The 21,079-nt window shown below is 43.1% G+C and overlaps 1 protein-coding gene across 1 annotated transcript in view; it reads left to right on the top strand.

The window, feature by feature from the left end:
* ESYT3 (extended synaptotagmin 3) overlaps positions 1-17,293 on the top strand; it is a 51,651-nt gene extending 34,358 nt beyond the window's left edge. The window contains exons 9-23 of the mRNA XM_065943188.1: positions 1,907-2,077; positions 2,761-2,843; positions 4,459-4,507; positions 4,689-4,778; positions 5,164-5,226; positions 5,330-5,392; positions 5,952-6,020; positions 6,549-6,635; positions 7,205-7,354; positions 9,025-9,494; positions 10,175-10,273; positions 10,773-10,904; positions 15,863-15,968; positions 16,787-16,836; positions 17,166-17,293. Coding sequence (XP_065799260.1) covers positions 1,907-2,077; positions 2,761-2,843; positions 4,459-4,507; positions 4,689-4,778; positions 5,164-5,226; positions 5,330-5,392; positions 5,952-6,020; positions 6,549-6,635; positions 7,205-7,354; positions 9,025-9,494; positions 10,175-10,273; positions 10,773-10,904; positions 15,863-15,968; positions 16,787-16,836; positions 17,166-17,202 — 1,719 coding nt within the window. The 3' untranslated portion in view covers positions 17,203-17,293. The remainder of the gene's footprint in view (positions 1-1,906; positions 2,078-2,760; positions 2,844-4,458; positions 4,508-4,688; positions 4,779-5,163; positions 5,227-5,329; positions 5,393-5,951; positions 6,021-6,548; positions 6,636-7,204; positions 7,355-9,024; positions 9,495-10,174; positions 10,274-10,772; positions 10,905-15,862; positions 15,969-16,786; positions 16,837-17,165) is intronic.
* The last annotated feature ends 3,786 nt before the right edge of the window (positions 17,294-21,079 follow it).

The raw sequence follows: 21,079 nt of genomic DNA, 5'->3' as shown, positions 1-21,079 counted from the left end.
GATGGTCTTGCTTCCTGTCTCCTGTACAATGTCACAAACCTCCATCCATAGTTCATCAGGCACTCTGTCTATCAGATCTAGTCCCTTAAATCTATTTCTCTCTTCCACTGTATAGTCATAAGAGATTTGATTTAGGTCATACCTCAATGGTCTAGTGGTTTTTCCCACTTTCTTCAATTTAAGTCTGAATTTGGCAATAAGGAGTTCATGATCTGAGCCACAGTCAGCTCCCAGTCTTGTTTTTGCTGACTGTATAGAGCTTCTCCATCTTTAGCTGCAAAGGCTATAATCAATCTGATTTCAGTGTTGACCATCTGGTGATGTCCATGTGTAGAGTTTTCTCTTGTGTTGTTGGAAGAGGGTGTTTGCTATGACCAGTGTGTTCTTTTGGCAGAACTCTGTTAGCCTTTGCCCTGCTTCATTCTGTACTCAAGGCCAAATTTGCCTGTTACTCCAGGTGTTTCTTGACTTCCTACTTTTGCATTCCAGTCCCCTATAATGAAAAGGACATATTTTTTGGGGTGTTAGTTCTAGAAGGTCTTGTAGGTCTTCATAGAACTGTTCAACTTCAGCTTCTTCAGCATTAACTGGTCGGGGCATATACTTGGATTACCGTGATATTGAATGGTTTGCCTTGGAAACAAACAGAGATCATTCTGTCATTTTTGAGACTGCATCCAAGTACTGCATTTCGGACTCTTTTGTTGACTATGATGGCTACTCCATTTCTTCTAAGGGATTCCTGCCCACAGTAGTAGATATAATGGTCATCTGAGTTAAATTCACCCATTCCAGTCCATCTTATTTCACTGATTTCTAGAATGTCGATGTTCATTCTTGCCATCTCCTGTTTGACCACTTCCAATTTGCTTTGATTCATGGACCTAACATTCCAGGTTCCTATGCAATATTGCTCTTTACAGCATCAGACCTTGCTTGTATCACTAGTCGCATCCACAACTGGGTATTGTTTTTGCTTTGGCTCCATCCCTTCATTCTTTCTGGAGTTATTTCTCCACTAATCTCCAGTAGCATATTGGGTACCTACTGACCTGGGAAGTTCATCTTTCAGTGTCCTATCTTTTTGCCTTTTCATACTGTTCATGGGGTTCTCAAGGCAAGAATGCTGAAGTGGTTTGCTATTCCCTTCTCCAGTGGACCACCTTCTGTCAGACCTCTCCACCACGACCCGTCCGTCTTGGGTGGCCCCACACAGCATGGCTTAGTTTCATTGAGTTAAACAAGTCTGTGGTCCTGTGATCAGATTGGCTGGTTGTCTGTGATTGTGGTTTCAGTCTGTCTGCCTTCTGACGCCTTCTCTCAGTGCCTACTATCTTATTTATTTACTGATATTTAAAAAAAATAGTGCTAGACAGGAGCCCTCCTGGTCCCCTTAAGTGTTTCTCCTAATTCTTGTGCTCTGTTCTGGCTTAAGATGTAGCCCAGAGTGTTGGGAATGAGGCGACTCAGTGCTGGGGCCTTGATGAGCCCAGGGACCTACTGTGAGCATCATGCAGTGCCCACAGAGGCGTGTACATCTGAGTATTGGGAAGAAATGACACTGGATCTCAGTCTGCATGTGGGTTAGAGACAGGGATGGAACACAGGAGGAAACTGGCTCAGGCAGCGTGGCGGTTGGCACAGGGGGAGGATATGGCTGCAGCCAATACCCAGTTCACGGGATAGGAAGGGAGGTCAGGAGGGCAGGAATGTGTGTGGGCATCCTGATGCAGTGGACTGAGCCCTGGGTCCTGCCAGTACTCGCTCCATGGCCCTGTGGTTTCTGTCTGCAGACGTGGAGAGGGTGAGATGGGGCTGCTGTGATAGCTGATGGCTTTGGCTCTGAAGTTGGGGACTTTGAGGTTCCTCGAAATAGCTGTGAGCCTCAGATTGGGGCATTTTGCAGGGAGTGATCAGAGTCCACTTGCTGGAGGCTGAAAAGCTGGCCCAGAAGGACAGCTTCCTGGGAATTCGAGGCAAGTCAGACCCCTACGCCAAGGTGAGCATCGGCCTGCAGCACTTCCGGAGCAGGACCATCTCTAAGAACCTGTACCCCACCTGGAATGAAGTGTTTGAGGTGAGGGGCTCTTTACAGGCTCCCAGCTACTCTCCAGAGCTCCACTCCGGGCAGTGCTGGCCCAAACAAGATGGGGTTCTGCCTTCATGGTCTTCACATACCCATGGGGCAGAACTGTACCACAGGCATGGCCTTGAGGACAGGCAGACCTACTTCCCAGATCCACTAGGCTTCCGGAGGTGGCTGCTCCTGGTGGAAGACTAGTTTATTGACTGATTCCTCCCTCTTTTCCTGACCAGAGGCAGCGTCATTGGAAGTTTCCCATTCACAGAACCTCAGGGGCAGTCCTGCCCCAACCCTCTCAGCCTTCCCTGCCCCAGAACCAGATGCCAGTAGCCTTAAGTTCTCCCTTAAGTTCAACCACAGTCCCTGTTGTGGGTAGGGCAGGCCCACAGCCAGGTTGAGGGTCACAGTTTGGAAGCTGCAAGCCCCCGGCAGAAAACAGAGCAGCCAACCGTCCGGGCCCCCAACCTTCCACAGTCTTAGACAAGCTGCCTCTGAGTCTCTGCATCCCACAGGAGAGGGCATCACTCCCTACTTCCAGTAAGGTTCTCCAGGAACCTGCCCAGGGCTCTGAGCTGCCAGGAGACAGGGCTGGAACTTGGCTCCCCTGAGGTCATGCTTGATGTCTGTTTCATCAGCTATTGGGGCCTGCAGGTCAAGTCACCTCTCTTTCCTCCCAGTTCATAGTGTATGAAGTCCCTGGGCAGGACCTGGAAGTGGACCTGTATGATGAGGATCCTGACAAGGACGACTTCTTGGGCAGGTGAGGAGGGCCAAGCTGGACCTGGAGGTGCAGGGCTTTAGCCCTTGGGGTCACAGGTACTTGCACTTCCACCACTCAGGGACTGGCAGCTCCCACCACACTCTGACATAGTGACTGTGCCAGGCAGCCAGTACTGCCAATCCATACCACTGCCATGGACCTCCTCCCCAGATGTCCCCTGGGTGTCCAGCCCTGAGTCCTAGCCCTCTGGAGGCATGAAGGGGGTCCTGAGGTTTGTGCATCACAGGCTCTGCTTTCTGTGCTCTTCGTAATGCACCCAGAGTCCCATCTGGAGCAGTGGGCAGGGCCAAAGCTGGCATGCATAGCCTGGCCCCAGCACCCAAGAAACATGTGCTCACTCTGTGGTGGAACAGAGCCTCTGTGCTCTGAGGATTGAAAGGACTAGGGTGGGGCTATCAGAACCCCAAAATTACACTGGTCCAGCCATCCTAATTCCAGGAATCTCCTATAAAAAGCATTAAACCTCAATCATTTATTGCAGACCTATCCGTGGTGGCAAAACAAAAAACCTGAAAGCATGACCAGATTCAGAGGACATTGGTTGAATATTTGAATAAATTTGTCATTGCTAAACTACAGAATACCCTACAGCTTTTTAAAATGATGAGTAGGATCTATGTATGTTGACCATGAGGATATTCAGTATAGCTAAGGAAGTGGGGGAAATAGTCGAAACATTTTTCCAGGGAGGATGTGTGTGTGTTCACATGTGGTGGTGTGGAAGTGACACCACTGCTCATCTCAGAGGCTGGGATTAGGAAGCAGCAGAACAGTTTTACCCAAATCTTCATACTCCTAAATTGTTTAGCTTGTTTCCAAGTATATGTGATTTTAAAATGTAGAAACAAAATGGGACAGGCACAATCTAACAGGCTAAGAAATAGCTTACCACCAGATGTAACTTACCAATTTTAAAATTTCCATCTTAAAGGAGTTGTGACTTTTGTAATGTTACAGATTAGAAGTGTGTCTGTGGTTCATATTTTATGTAACTGATTTCAAGTGTGTTTTGAGGTCCAGCACATTTCCAATAGTTAGCATGGAATTATCCCCCCCACCCCTGGCTGGGAGGTAGGTGGGAGGCACACGGTGAATGTGTTACCTTCTTTCACACTCATGCCAACTATACTTAGCCCCTGGAGGGCATCTCAGGCAGTTTTGAAAATGGAAGGGCCTGTTGGGTTATTACAGTGACCGCAGGAGGTGGTGCCACTGGCATTTAGAGGACACAGGACAGAGAAGCTAAATTCCTGCAATGCATGGGCAGTTTTACACAATGAAGACTCATCCCAGCCAAAATGCCAGGCGCACCCTCATTCAGCATCCAGAGTCAGTGTGTCCAGCAGCATCTGCTTATTCCCCTCTGGGGATCAGAGCTGCTTGTCTGCTTGGCCAGCATGCCCAACGGGAGCAGCCCCACCGGCTAGACAGTTCTTCCTTAGGCTGAGCTCAAAGTGGTCTTCCATTCATTCTTGTGATGAATAAGGTCCTGTTGTGAGGGTCCCACTCAGATACTTGAAAACGTTTCAGAGTGGGCCTCCGTGCCTGCTGCTGCCCCTGGGCTGAACTGACCTTCACTCCCTGTGTATTCCAGCCTGCAGATCTGCCTCGGGGATGTCATGACCAACAGAGTGGTGGATGAGGTACAGTTGGCACCTGCAACCCCCTCCTTGTGGACAGCACTGCTTCCGCCCCAAACTGTAGTACTGGCCTTTCATAACCACCTCTCCTAGCGCAGAGCCCACCCTGCCTGCTCTGGTTCACCTCTTCCCTGAAGCCCCTATCAGGGCCTTACGGGCTCTCACTGGCCCTGTCCCCCTGCAGTGGTTTGCGCTGAACAACACAACGAGCGGGCGGCTGCACCTGCGGCTGGAGTGGCTTTCACTGATCACAGAGCCGGACGCTGTGACTGAGGTGACTACAGGGTGTCAGGCTTCTGGGCAGAAAGGTGGAGGAGGGCACTTGTGAGTGGTGTGTGGGGAGGAGGGAGGAGGAGGGAGCTGAAGCCACAGGTCTTGCTCAGGGTCCTCCGGCCAGTCCCACCTTCTGGAGAGCATGTCCCTCAGCCGTCACCTCCACACAGGGTGGATGGGATCCTTAAAATTTGCTAGTGCCTGGCAGCCCAGTTCATAGGGAAGTCCATCAGTTCTGACTCGAGTCTGTCATGCTGTAGTTGTATTTTCAGCCTCAACAAAGAGCTAGATTGTAAGGGGAGGTATGGCCAGTCTGGAGCCATGAAGAGGGCTCTCCTAAACTGGTCTGTCTCCTGCTTGTAGTGAGGGTCTGTGTCTGCTTGTAGGACCATGGGAGCTTTTCCACTGCCATCCTTGTGGTCTTCTTGGAGAGCGCCTGCAACCTGCCGGTGAGTGGTGACATGACCAGAGCGTCACACATAGCCTGCCTTGTGCCCGCCACTTTCAAATGTCCATATGTTGCTCATTCACCCTACTCTTCTCATGCTGCAGAGAAGCCCTTTTGAGTACCTAAATGGTGAATATCAAGCCAAAAAGCTGTCCAGATTTGCCAGGGTAAGTGTGTGTGTGAAAGGAAGTGACAGCTCCTTTTCCCGAGTAACCACAGCTTCCAGTCTGCTGTGTACACAGCCTGGGGATGATGACTCAGTGGGGATCACTGAGTCTGCAGTGAGCCGGGCACTGGGCTCCTCCCACATCCGTTATGCCTGAATCCCATGGTGGCTGTGTGTCCATTTTTATTGCCATTTAAAAATAGACCCAGGAAAAAAAAAAAAAAAAATAGGACCCAGGAAGCTAAGTGCCTGGGTCACACAGCTCAGGTGAAGCCAGAGCTCAGCTCCACCCTGTCTTGTCTCCACAGCTCTAGGGAACAAGCACCTGTGTCCAGTCATGCCTCCTGTCTTTAAATTGGAAGCTCCCCACAGGGTCAGCCCAGCCCAGGTGCTGGCACAGTGATGACAGCCCAGGCCCCTGGGAACACCAGAGGCCTTCTCTCAAAGGGAGGCAGGTTGGGTGGTCTCAGGTCCCACCGATGCTCCTGAGGGTTGAGAGGCGGGGTCTCAAGTTGACACTGTGGGTGCTATCTCTATTTTGTGGATTTGTCCCCTCACAGAATAAAGTCAGCAGAGACCCTTCTTCCTACGTCAGGCTCTCTGTAGGCAAGACGACACACCTGAGCAAGGTAAGATAGCTTGGTGTGCAGCCAAAGACTAAGGAAATGGGGACCCCAACACTTCAGGGAGAGAAGCAGAAGTGAAGGGAATTAGCTTACACTGAAGTATGTGCCAGCGCACATTATAGGTGCTTTATATCACTGTGTCTTCAAAATAACCTCATAAAAAGAGTTCTACAGTTCAAGAATCTGGGGACCAGAGATCAATGACTCAAAGAGCTAGAAAGCAGAACCAGGGTTCAAGCTTAGGCATGGCTCTCAGCCTACGTGCTTTCCATCACCCCAGCAGTAGAAGTCCCCTTGCCCTCCCCCCACCACCTCCATGGGGAAGTGAGTTCTAGTGCTGGTAGGATTTCAGCCCCCATGAGAGTTCCTGGCACACTCTCCTTGCCCTCAAGTCTGGCTGCCCTGCCCTGGTGCCTCCCACAAGCTGCAGCGTGTGTGGGTCTATCCCTGGGTGGACAGAGAGCAGAGGGCACTGGTACCCTGCTCTGCCCAACCTAACCCTTCAGCACTCCCTTTCTCTCATGCCCCCAGACCTGTCCCCGCAGCAAGGACCCAGTATGGAGCCAGGTGTTCTCCTTCTTCGTGCACAGCGTGGCCGCTGAACAGCTGCATCTGAAGGTTTGCATAAAGCTGGGCTCTTGGAACAGAGCTCAGAGACGTCTAAGCCGCGAGGGGTGGGGGCTTGAGCAGGTTCCCCAGCGAGTCAGGAGAGGATACTGAGGGCCCACATCTCATGAGCAGGTGCCCAAGGTCATTGGCGAGGAGGCTGTGGAAGGACAAACTCTTAAGTCCCATGGCACTCCCTGCCAGAGTCTCTAGTTTTTAAATATTAATAGCACCTAGCGTGGCCTGGGTTGAAATCTACTCAGGACATTAATGATGATGTACTTGGTCCCATCATAGAGCAGCACAGCTCATCAGTCCCTAAAGTCCTGAAGGCCCCAGGCATTGACAAACATGCCTCATACAGGTCATGGTTGCCTCTCCCCTGAGTCACTCTCTTGCCCTGACTGAAGGCAGGGACCAAGTCAGGTTTCATTTCCAGTTTTCAGAACAGAACCAGAGGCTAAGAGAAGCACAGAACATCCTTACCGAAGTAAACTCAGTCTTGGCTGGAGCCAAGACAGTACTGCTGGCGAGGGTGGGGCTTGGTTATCATCTTGTTTTGTGACTGGTCCATTGCCCAGGTGCTTGATGACGACCAAGAGTGTGCTCTAGGAGTGCTGGAGTTCCCCCTGTGCCAGATTCTCCCCCATGCAGACCTTACTCTGGAGCAGCGCTTCCAGCTGGACTACTCAGGCCTGGACAGCCTCATCTCCATGAGGCTGGTGCTTCGGGTAAATCTCTCCCATTTCCCCCAGGGTGGGCAAGGGGTGGTCTGCCCCAGCACTAAGTATCTGCCCTGTGTTGTGAAGAAGTTTAGAGATGGATTCATATTTTTTAATATCAATTTCAGGGTATTGTCAGCCATTTTCTCTTCAAATATTGCCTCTCCCAATCTTTTAATCCCTCCTTCTACATTTCCTTCGATTACATTGGACCTTATCATCTCCATGGCTTAACATGACCTGACCTTCATATTTTCTCTCTCTTTATCTCTTGGTGCTACCTTCTAATTGCCTCAGACCTGTTTTCCATACCACTACATCTTTCTTTGGCTATGCCTAATCTGCTTGTTAAACCTGTTCACGGTTTTTATTTCAAAGGCTACTTTTTCATTTTTCACTTTATATTTTCCAAGTCTACAATATCTTTTCTTTGTTGTATTTTATTTTCATGTTTCTAGTCTATCTTTAATCATTTGAAAATACTTAAAATGTATGTCTGCTAATCCTGTTATCTGAAGATCTTGGGAGTTAAATTTTGATGTCTGTGGTGTCCGTTGATGCTTTTTCATGGTGACTCATTTCTACAGTTGGTAACTGGGATTGCAGACATGTGTTCAGTGTTACCTTTGTGACTCGAAGTGAGGTTATTCGCTTCCAAGGAAGTTCTGCTTTGGCTGCAACCAGGCACCTCAGGAACATTATAAACCTAAGTCCATTTTTATATTAATTTTCAAACTTTGGGTTATGTGACCCCACAGGTTGTATAAATATGAATCCAAAATTCACAGGAGACAAACCTATACAGTGCCATATTCTCAGGAAATATTTATCTCCCGCCAGCCATAGTCCAGGCTGAGATAGATTTCTTGTCATCAGTCTTTGCTGGTGGGTGAAATGTTTATCCTAGACTACTTTTTCACTAAATATATCCCACCTTCCTGGGTCCTACACTGACCCAAGGCCTCATCTCCAAACCCCTTGGATTCTAAGGTTGATAAATAACCCTCGGAAAGTTAACCTTTTCCAGTTTTCCTTCTTTTTTTTTTGCTTTTTTTTTTTAAACCTAGGGATTTCCCTTACTTTCTTGTGAATTTGGCTATGCATTTAGACGTATGTTTGTTTCATTTTATTGAGCATTTCTAACAAGAGGTTTTTCAGAATATTTTGATCACCATATTGCTGGAAATCGAAATTCCTGGGAAGAGTCTTAATGACTGATGGGAAAAGGAGAAGGAGAAACAATGGCTGAGGTTTGAAACTTTGGGAGCACATGATTGTATCTGGATAGAAAACACATTTTAGGGGAAAGCAATGGTGAATAAGGTGGTGGCTAGAAATGATCACATTCAGAAGGCAACTGGTGATATACAGGAAGGCTAAGGTAAATGCGTCAGGTCTCCAGCAGCCAGAACTAGTATAAAGAGTCTTCATGACAATTACTGAGGCAGGAAGAAGGGCAGAGAAGGTTGGGTCAGAGGGAGCCAGGGCAGAGAGGTTAAGAAGATAGGTCTGGGAGTAAAAATCCATTGGATTGGGCAGTCAGGAAGGAACGGAGTTTTGAGGAAACTGTTCCTCCCAGAAGAGAGAAGGAACCATTTCCCAGGGGTGAAGGTGAGAGTAGAGGGGAGAAAATGGAAGTGATGTGCCAGCCCATAAACAACCCTGTCATCTGCTTACAGTTCCTGCACTTGGAAGAACGAGAGCTGGGAAGTCCATACACAGGACCTGAAGCCCTAAAAAAAGGCCCTCTGTTCATTAAGAAGGTCACCACCAACCAGGACCCTAGAGCCCGACCCCAGGGAGAGGGCCCTACAGATCTGCCATGCTCTCCAGACCCTGCTTCTGAGATCAAGCAAGCCGCCAAGAACACCACTTCTGCCACCATCACTGCCACCAAGCCCATGCTTGAAGAGACGGGCCCAGAGCCCAAAGGCAAGGACAGTGCACCCATGGGGAAGAAGAGTCTGGCCACCATCTACCTGGCTGTGCCAGGCCCCCACTCTCCGGGGCCCATCAAGTCACCCAGACCCATGAAATGCCCTGCTTCCCCATTCGCATGGCCACCCAAGGGGCTGGCTCCCAGCATGTCCTCGCTCAACTCCCTGGCCTCTTCCTGCTTTGACCTGACAGATAGCAGCATCAACATTGAGTATGCACCTCTCTGCTTAATATTTTCTAAAATGACCTGCATGAAAAATACCTCCCTGGATGGAAAAGTAGCTATGAACTTACTTTTCTATGCAAGTCTTGGTTTTTCACAAAATGGTTTCATAAGGCAGCATGGTGGATAGAAAGAACACAGGATGTGGGGAGAGAAAGCACGTGTGCATGTGCCCCAAAGTCTGGTGGGGCTCTAGCTACATACCAACTATAAAACAGTGTTGGACTTTGGTTGTTAAGGTTCCTTACAGCAAAAACATATCCTGAATTCTAAAGAGTTATTTATACTGGGATGATATGGAAAGCCAAGAATGTGGAATTATATAACCAATGGCTGCTATTTATTAAGTGTTGACTCTGGGCTTAGCCACTGGATCTTCGCAGTAACCCTGAAAGACAGAACTTACTATCATAAAGGTTGAGTAACTTGCCCAAGGTTCCACAAGAAATCATAGTATAAAGGCAGATACCGCTACAGGGTTCTTCCTATGGTACCATGCTCTCCCTACAGTGAAGTAGGATAATTATACATGAATGCGGGATAGGAAGTAATTCCAACTAAAAGGAACCTTACTGAGAATTAATTTGTTAACTGACATGCTTCTTGGGGGTGGGGGGAGAAGCCAGCACCTGTAATGGCAAGAGAAATGACAAGCCCTTTCTTTACAGAGGCGGGGATCTCGGGCATCGGGGGCTGGGTGAGATTCAGCTCACGGTGCGCTATGTGTGTCTGCGGCGCTGTCTCAGCGTGCTAATCAATGGCTGCAGGTAAAGAGATGCTAGGACCAGGAAAGATCCCTTGGGAGCATTAGGTGACCAAAAATCAGTGGGGGTGCTTGGAGCAATGGCAGGGGCAGGCAGCCCCAAGGTACACACTTGGAAGGAGTGAGATTCGAATGCTCTAACAGGATCCTCGATGGAGCTGACAGGCTCTAGAACCAAGGGTGTTGCTCAGACACATCCGTTGCAAAGCTGTCTGGGGTGCCCTGGAGCCAGGACATTTTCTCAAGAATCTTCAACTTCCTTTACATGGAAAAGTACTTGGCTTTACCCCAAACTTCATAAAAACACGTTTTTAAAACCACGCACCTGATGTTTTGTCCTCCAAATTCTGCCAACTTTTGATTTTTTTGGTCTAGATTATAGGGCATTTTTATCCCCAAGGCCATCTAAAGCTGTATGACTAGTACAGCTTTCTCCAAATGAGTGCTTTCAGTATATCAAAATGAGGGGCCTCTTTTCTTTAATGTCTTTGAAACCAAATCAGAAACCTGACGCCCTGTACCAGCAGTGGAGCTGATCCCTACGTCCGTGTCTACTTGTTGCCAGAAAGGAGGTGGACAAGTCGTAAGAAGACCTCAGTGAAGCGGAAGACCCTGGAACCCCTGTTTGATGAGACGTAAGTGGCCCAGGGGGCCTGCTTAGAGTGTTCCAGCCACTCGAGTATTTGCTGAGTACCTCCTGTGTGCCTGGCAACGGCCAGATGCTGGGAAGGGCTGGGGTTGAACAGGACACCAACATAGTCATGAAGCTTCTACATTTTGTGGGAGAAAAGGACTGCCAGAGAAGTTTAGCAAGACAGTCACCCACTTTTCTTGCCTGTGTGGACCAAAGCATTCCTGATTATGGAATGTTCCACACTCTTTCTCTTTAAACAAATCCCCTTTGGCAGCAAAAAGATTTGAATCTAGTCAGATGTTTGTTTTCAAACATAAATAAACATACCTTGAACCTAAGGACCTAAAATGTCCTCCAAAGTTCCAAGCTCTTTGGCCTGTCTTCCCTCTTGTAACAAGCACAGGTGGAACAGATACCCTCCCCCAGTGTGTCCACCCATGTCCTTGGGGACAAAATTAGTAGACAGAGTCTAATCACATTTCTTGCTTTTGATGAGTCTGTGGTGGTAAGTCTTATCTTTAATATTCTTATTTTTGATTTCAATTTGATCACAAGGTGCTTGCTTCTTTTTGCTGTGGGATCCTAAGAGAAGATATTGCTAGCCAGCCTAGGATGATTTACCTAATAATGTTTGTTTCTGCTTATCTTGATCAATAACTACTCATTTTAAAAAGGGTTGTACTGAGTTCTTTTTTGGGTCATGTCTAAAGACTAATATGTTCCTTCAAAAGCTACATTTTTAGTTCATTGATATCAAGAAAGAATGTGGGGAGAGAGAATTAATTCGTTCAATATTTATTGAACACTTTCTATTAATATTAGACACCATCCTATATTCTGCAGTCACACAAGTGAAAGATGTTGCCTTTAAGGGGAGCTCTGACATAAAAGGATGTCAAAACTGCTATGTGGGAACACAGGAGGTTGACTTTTGTGACAAACCTAATCTGTTAGTAATTGTAACAGCAAGATATGCCTGGATTATCTACAAGACAGACTTGGCAACCTTGATCTTAAATGTAAACCTAGAAGTAAAGAATTCAAAGGTCTCTTGTTAGTACATGATTGATACCATATATATTATAATTAAAATATCTAAAATTAAAGATAAGATAATCTTAAAAACAGTGAGAGAAAAACAAGTAATTACATCCCCCCAGCCCCCAGCCCCCAACATAAGACTATCAGCAGAAACTTTTCAGGCCAGAATGGAGTGGCACAATATATTCAAACTGCTGAAAGGAAAATGCTTCCAACCAAAAATACTCTACTGGGGAAACTTATCATTCAGAATTGAAGGAGGCTATTTTAGTACCCTACTTTCAACAAAGGATAGGTCATCTGATAAATTCAATAAGGAAACATTAGCTGTATATGACTTGCTAGACCAGATGAACTGGCCTAATACATAGAACAGTCCATCCCAAAGCAGCAGAATACACTGTCTCAAGTGCCCACAGAACATTCTCCAGGATAGATCATATACTAGGCTGCCACAAACAAGTCTTAAATTTAAGAAGACTAAAATCATGTTAAGAAATCAAGACAAATAAGAATATATGTTCAAAGAAAATGAAAATGTAACATAACAAAATTTATGGGATGTAGCAAAAACAGTTCTAAGAGGAAATTTCATAACAGTAAATGCATATATCATAAACAAGAAAAATCTCAAACCACCTAACCTTACATCTCAAGGAACAAGAAGAAGACTAAACAAAGTCGAAAGTTAACAGAAGGAAGAAAATAAAGTTCAGAGTGAAAATAGAGACTAAAAAAAAAAAACAGAAAAAAAATCAATGAAACTTAAGAGCTTTGAAAAGATAATCAAAATTGATAAACCTTTAGCTAGACTCACCAAGGGGGGGGAAAAAAAGGGCAAAAAAGAGGAAACAGAAGCTGTAAAATTGATACCACAGAAATATGAAGGATCATAAGAGACTATGAATAGTTATACATCAACAAATTAGATAACCTAGAAGAAAAAGATAAATTCCTAGAAAGATACAACTTACCAAGACTGAATAATGAAGAAACAGAAAATGTGAACAGACTGATTACTAGGAAGAAGTTTAAATCATTAATCAAAAATCTCCCAACAAACAGGTCCAGGGACCACATAGCTTCACTAGTGAACTTTACCAAATATTCAAAGAATTAATACCATTCCTTCTCAAACTCTTCCAAAATATAGACGAGGAAACACTTGCAGACCCACTTTACAAGACCAGCACTCTCACCAGGTTTATTCAACACAATATTGGAAAGTCAAGCCATAGTAATCAGACAAGAAGAAAATAAAAAGGAAGAAATAAAACTGTCACTGTTTGAAGATGACATGGTGCTTTATAAAGAAAATCCCAAAGAAGCCACCAAAAATCTATTTAATGAATTCAGTAAAACTGCAGGATACAAACCTAATAAACAGAAATCCATTGCATTTCTATACACTGACAACAAAGTATCAGAGAAATTAAGAAAACCATTCAAAACTGCACCAAAAAGAATAAAATATCTAGGAGTAAATCTAACCAAGGAGGTAAGAGACCTGTACTCTGAAAACTAAAACACTGATGGAAGAAATCAAAGACAACACAAACAAATGGAAAGATACATTATGCTTATGAATTGGAAGAATTAATAATGTTAAAATGTCCATACTATACAAAGCAATCTATAGATTCAATGCAATCAAACTTCTACTGGCATTTTTACAGAAACAGAAAATCCTAAAATTTGCATAGAACCACAAGAGTCAAAGCAATCTTGAGGAAGGTGAACAAAGCTAGAGGCATCATACTCCCTGATGCCTCCAGGCATCAAACTATTTTACAAAGTTATAATAATCAAAACAGTATGGTACTGGCATGAAGAGACATCAGTGGCACAGAATAAAGAGCCCAGAAATAAACCCACACATATATGGCCAATTAACTTATGACAAAGGAGATAAGAATGTATCATGGGGGAAGCACAGTCTCTTCAACAAGTGGTATTGGGAAAACTGGACAGTCACACGCAAAAGAATAAAATTCCACCACTATCTTACACTGTTACACTGTACACAAAAATTAACTCAAAATGAACTACAGTCTTGAATGTAAGAGCTGAAACTATGAAACTCTTAGAAGAAAACTTAGGTGAGTTAAACTCACTGACATCAGTCTTGGTGATGATTTTTTGGATTAGACACCAAGACCAAAGGCAACTAAAGCAAAACTAAACAAGTGAGGCAACTTGAGACCACATTAAAACACAGCGAAAGAAACCAACAAAATAAAAAGACAACCTACCAAATCAGAAAAAATACTTGTAGATCATATATAGTAAGCAGTTAACATCCAAAATCTATATTAAAACTCACAGAACTCTATAGAAAAAAAAAAAATCTGATTAAAAAATGAGCAGAGGCTCTGAATAGACATTTTTCTGAAAAAGAAATATGGATGGTTAGTAGGTACATGAAAAGATGCTCAACATCATTAATGATTAGGGAAATGCAAATCAAAGCCACAATGAGATATCACCTCATATCTGTGAGAATGGTTATTATAAAAAAGAAATAACAAGTGTTGATAAGGATATGGAGAAAAGGGAACCCTTGGGCACTGTTGCTGGGAAGGTAAATTGGGGCAGCTATGGAAAAGAGTATGGAGGTTCCTCAAAAAAGTAAAAAAATAGTACTACCATACTACCAGGCAATTCTACTTCTGTGTATTTATTAAAACAACAGTAATTCAAAATGATATATGCACACCCGTATATAATGCACACACCGTATATAATGCCACACACACTGTGGCATTACTTACAATAGCCAAGACATGGAAACAACCTAAATGTCCATAAAAAAAGAAATCTTGCCATTTGCAACATGGATAGACCTTGAGGGCATTATATTAAGTTAAATAAGTTAGAAAAAGATAATTACTTATGATCTCACTTATATGTGGAACCTAAAAATACCAAAAAAAACAACCAAACAAAAACACCCAAGCTCATACATATAGAGATTTGTGGTTACCAGAGGTGGAGATTAGGGTGTGTGTGAAATAGATGGCAGGGGTCAATAGGTACTAATTTCCAGCTATTAAGTGAGTAATTCATGGGGATATAATGTATAGCATGGTGACTATAGTTAATAATACTATATTACATATTTGAAAATAGCAAGGAGAGTGGATCTTGAAAGTTCTCATCACAAGAAAAAAAATTTGTTGCAACTATATGTGGTGATTTAGACTGACATTTTATAACATATACAAATCACATCATTATTGGACATATAAAACTTCATAATGCTATGTCATTTATATCTCAAAAAGAATTAAGATAGGATTATATTAAATCATGCACATCAAACTTTTGAAGTGTAAAGCACTATTGAATTTAAATAATCTTCACTCAACTTAAAAAAATTTAAAGATTAAAAAAAAAATCCTGAAGTAAGGAGTCCAGAGGCCTCTTGTATGTGACAAAGCTTGTATACTAAGATTCCTCTGCCTTACTCCACAGGCACAAGTGGGAAAAAGCCACTTTTTTCCATGCAATTTCAGCAAAACTAATTATTCAGCATCCTAGCCCTTAGTTGGTCAGAAAAAAACAAAAAGGGGTTGAGGTGGTCCTATGAGCAGGCACAGTTCAGAGAGAAGGGACAGCTGAACAGAGTGACAACCAGAGTAGAGTCAGAGAGAGAAAGAAGCAACCCCAAAGCACAGTAGCCCAAGGAGCTTCTCAAGAGGGGTAAAAGGCCTCTTGACACTTCCAGGTTTTGTAACAGGACAGTGATTATCTATAATAATGATGCAGCAAGTATCTGCTGTAACCTAATACTGCTCTAGATTCTTTAGACAGTCTGTATCTTGTTTTAAAGGTAGGAAAATGGATGAAACACTAGAGATTTTCAATGAAAATAATTAAAATATATAAATCTCATTTCTGACTTTCTGCTCCTTAAAGATTTGAATTTTTTGTTTCCATGGATGAAGTGAAGAAGAGGTCACTAGATGTCGCAGTGAAAAACAGTAGACCACTTGGCTCACACAGAAGGAAGGAACTGGGAAAGGTAAGCACAAAAGGGGGTCTTTCCCTCCTGGTGGCTACCTGGAGTTCACAGGGGGAACACATCCTTGCTGAAGTTTTGATGGAATCATCAGTTTCTTATCAGAACTGACTTTAAGGAAGATACAGCCTCACTGGGAGGTTTTTTGTTTTGTGCCTTTTAAAAAATAATCTTAAAACTAAACTATATAAATTAATATAATAAACCCTATTTTAAGAAACTCAAGAATATCCAAGTTCATCACTACAAAAGTATTTGAACCTCTACTATGATATTAAGTATTGTTTTCATAAGTACAGCATTGTGTGAAGCTTGGATCTCATTATGTCAAGACTTCTGTGGTGAATGTGATTTTAACTTAAAAGTCAGAAGAAAATATAATCCTCAGGAAGGAGAGACAAAAAAGAATGGTATTTGTACACTCTGTAGTTGTTGTATTTTAAACATTATCTTATGCTCATTTTTTAAAGCCCACTCTATGAAGTAGGTGATAATAGTCCCATTTTTATTGTTGAGAAAACTATAGTGTCTTGCTTAAAATTCTGGATCAGTTTGTAAGTAAAGGCAAGCTGTTTTCTCTAAAACATTTGTTAAGTAAATTCCTGAGGTACAACTGCAAATAGCAGTTCACCTTTTCCTAGGACACTGAGGTTGGTGTCAGTACTGTCCTTCTGGAGAGGTTCTATATATTGAAAGCCAAAGAAAAAGAGTTATTGCTCAAAATTCAAGGAGGCCCTTTTTAGGATCAGTTTCATTTATCTCAGTATGTTTCCATTTAATGCAGTTTTGAGGAAGAGAACTGATAATTTGTGCTTGTTTAGGTACTGATTGACTTATCAAAAGAAGATCTGATTAAGGGCTTCTCACAGTGGTAAGTGAGTGGTTTCATTTTATCACATTAAATCTGCTACTCAGTTTATCTCAGGTGGTTGCCCTATTCTCTTTCCAAAGTTTTCCCCTCTTTAATATCTTATCAAGGAGGGGGACATTATCACTTTTACTTCAGGCTTTACTGCCTACAGACTTCACTTATCTAAAGAACCTCTCTGTAAGCTCTAGTCTTAACCTTGGCTGGTCAACTTACAGAGATGAGTTCTGCTGGTCCCACAGGCCCAGGTAGGATAGACTAGGCCACTTGTCCTGATATTGCCACAACACACTCGCAATACTAACACAAGTTCAAACCCAACTGTCTTACAGGTATGAGCTGACTGCAGATGGACAGCCTAGAAGTTGATGATGAACAACATCTTTATTTTTTAAATGTGTACATATGTATATTTTGTAATTTAAATCACAATAGCCATTTGAAAATACACATATGTGTGGGTGTATATATATATATACGCATACGTATGTGTATATATACACATACACACACATTCTTGTGTGCAGTATAACTGCATGACTGGGTAGTATTAGGCAGAGGTAAACACATGTAAAAGCAAGAACTGCTCTTTGTTGGTTGGGTTTAATTGTTTAAATCCAAATAGAAGTGGGGTATTTGTGCCTAACAAATGATCAGAACCTCAGTGGTGAATTTTCACTGACTTAGGACTTGCATGAGTGTCTACACCAGGTGTCCTGTCTTAGACACAGAAGATGAGGGAGGTCCACTTGTGGAGCAGCTGTCAGTACTCCTGGGCAGGGACTGACGCAGGGAGGAAGGTTTTTTTATGGGACTAAAAAGTGACCCACCCAAAAGTGCTGAGAGCTAACTCTACCAAAGCTCTACTGGCTGCCACCTTTGGTACTTCTCTGGAGGTTCGTTCCTGTATCTGCTGTGGAACTAAAACATACTTTCCTGATGACAACCATGTTAGTGATATACCTATATACCTTGAGTTAAGTACTTCAGTGTGGGATGGATAGCCTGGGATCAAACTCCAGCAAGTGGCATTATTTCCATAGGAAAATGCAAACAGTTTCAAGCCCAGGTCTGTCTGCACTCCTACAGCAGAGTACTGGAGACTGGAGTGCCAGAGAGGACAGGGGCTTTCTGTTTCTCTCTTAGATAGGTTTGGAAATTCTGCTCCACTTTTCTGAGGGCTGATTCACCTAAACAACATTAAAAACAAATTATGTAAACTGTATATTTAAACAAGTGCCTCTTTTGCATTTCAGACTTTATAAAACCAAATATTCTTGTCATTTCTCATGTTCCTAGTGCTGCTGTCAAGTCAAGTCTTCTTGTCATTTATCTGCTCAGGCAGCACCCCCTGCCCTTGCTTCCTCTCCCACCACTGCTTTCACCGAGCTTTTCTGAAGAATGGTAACATCTTAAAGTTTCTGTCAGGTTATTCTCACTTATAAATTATCTCTCTCCTGTTTTCTACAAAATTCAAGCCCACTCCTTGTGTTTTAGACTGAACACAATCAGGTCTCCAGTTTTTGGCTGCCTTATTCATGTGCAGATGCTCTGTTCCAGAACTGTCCAAATATATCCTGCCTACTAATCCTACTCACCTCTTAGAGGCCTGTGTCAAACCCACCTCCTCCACTGAGCCAGTCCACACTGAAAGGGCCTCTTCCCCCACCTAGGGCATCTACTATCAACATTCTACATTTTTCATTTTAACAATTCCCTGCCTTGTAACCTTTAATTTTAAAAAATGTTTATTAAATATCTACTAAAGTTATATGCTAAGAAACTATCTGTATTGTGTTTGGTATTTGATGTTTCTGTTTACTTTCTAATTCACCTCAAGTTACTTGAATTGATTTTTCACCCCTATCATCCAAGACTTCATACATCCATGCTAAGTACATGGCAGATGTGTAATAAAATTTATCTTTGCTGTTTTGAGTGACAAATTCTCATTATAAAGTAGGACAATTGATGCCTGTCCTATCTACCTCACAGCGGCATTGTAATGTTCACTAAACAGACAAGTTCTTTGAAACGATAAAGTACCAGAGGAATAAATGGGATGTATCATATATCATTTCCTGAATATTAGCCACCCTAAAACAACTACTGAGCAAAATGGCAGACAAAGCAGACAAGTGAAAACCTATCCTTCCGGTAGTCCAAACACACAGAAAATCTAATTAAACCATAAATTTTAAGCATGATTTTAAACATGATTGACTAAAAAGTAACACAGGTTAAGTTCCAGTGACAGTTCAAAGAGAAAATCTAAAGTAGCATATAGGAACTGAAGAGGGTGTTTTGAAGAGAACCGGAATTTTAGCACACCGGATAGAAGGTAAAGCTACTATGTAAGGGACATGGAGCCTGGAAAGTTCTGTCCTCAAGAAACACCATGGCTGAGAATGAGGACAAGGAACTGGCTGTCAGCAATGGGTGAACAATCAGCTACTCTCCTATAGGAACATGGAGTCTGAAGTTACATACAACTGACTTAGTTTGGAAACCTTGAAACTAATGTGAAAGTTGGGTTTAGAACCTGGAACCATGTCAAGCCCTGACTGGGACAACCACAAAATTGCCCCTAGGGTTGTGATTCCAATCTAGGACACACGTGGAACCACCACAGCAGATAATTCCCACTAAAAGGAAGCTCACAGGCAAAAAAAAATTTTTTTAAATATGAAGCACAAGGGAATACCAAATTGAAAAATGGCCACTGGATGTATTTCAGCAAGAAACAAAATGTAACATAAGGCAGGAGTGGCTTGTGGAAAACAACAAAGAGTAAAGAAATCTGTAAAATATGTAAGGTAAACCTAAATAAGTCTTGACTATTTTAAACAAGGAAGCAAGCAACCTAAAATGTCTGCAAAACTGGGCTAGTACTGACATCTAAGAGCCATGAAGCTGGTTCAGAGGAATGTTAAAAGTATTCAAGTCCTTAATTAAGAAGCTAAGGGAGTTTTATATTTTAAAATATAGCTTTGTATGTGGCAGTTACTAGTTATACCTCACAGCTCCAAATCAACCCATCTTGGCCCTGCTTTGATACTAGAAATACCACAGCCTCCTCCCCTCTGCCAGGGGTCTTGATGTCAGGCTTATCAACTAAGGACACTGCAGAGGCACTGCAAGGCCAGAGTGGGAAGAAGGGGCTTTTCTTCCTCTCCTGAGGTGCTGTTACCCACGGCAGCTAGCTGACTGTCATGTGGAGGCTGTTCTGTTACCTAAGCACCAGCCACAGTTTACTCTTGGCTCATGCCCTTGGGCCCTGCAACCATAAACACAATCTTCATGGTTCAGCACCATCCAACACCCTCTGGCAAGTTTATTTGCCACAAGTGGGTTGGTTGTTCCTGTGGCAGCCAGACCTCCACTCAGGTTTAAATCTCAGTCTCGTGGGAAGGCACTCTTAAGTTTCTTGTTCACTTTCCTTTATCCCTGGGGTAAGTAGTATCTGCTTTCTGAAGTCACCACTGCATACTCCCTAGAGTCCTCTTTTGTCTCCTTTTAGCAGTTAACTACTTTTACTAGTCAGCAATTCTTATTTTAAATGTTACCTGTTAGGCTACCTGTGCAATGTAGTTTTTGTCTTCTGACCTGACCTTGACTAAGTGTGTATTAAAATTTTTAAGATAACCAATAATATAGAGTAACAATAGAAAAATCAATAGAGTTGAAATATAAAACTTCCAAATCAGTAGTGAAGAATAAAAATTCAACACTGCTCCAAAAAAATAGGAAAAAGTAGCACAGAAAAATATGATAAATAAAAAATACAAAAGATAGGCAAAAGACTTCTAAATATACTTGTAATCATAGTAGGTGAAGTGGAAGTTGCTCAGTTGTGTCCAACTCTTTGCAACCCATGGACTACATATAGTCCATGGAATTCTCTAGGCCAGAATACTGGAAGCCATTCCCTTCTCTAGGGGATCTTCCCAAACTAGGTATTGAACCCAGGTCTCCCACATTGCAGGCAAATTCTTTACCAGCTGAGTCACAATCATCATAAAGGCACTATTAAAACCTATAATGTCAAATTCCATGAAAATTAAAAGTACAGCTATATGTTATTTACAAGAGGTTCACTCCAAACACACAAGTGTTGAAAGTAAAAGGATGAAAACGAGAAACCCAAGGATAGTTTAGACTTCTGTTTATAGTAATGGTAGCAAGTTCTGTTTATAGTAATGGTAGCAAGTGAAAGTCGTTCAGTCATGTCCGACTCTTTGGGACC

The sequence above is a fragment of the Muntiacus reevesi genome, chromosome 8 (assembly GCF_963930625.1).
Source record: "Muntiacus reevesi chromosome 8, mMunRee1.1, whole genome shotgun sequence".
NCBI classification, from domain to species: domain Eukaryota; kingdom Metazoa; phylum Chordata; class Mammalia; order Artiodactyla; family Cervidae; genus Muntiacus; species Muntiacus reevesi.
The sequence above is the reverse complement of the archived record's forward strand: the minus strand, read 5'-3'. Positions and strand labels throughout refer to the sequence as shown.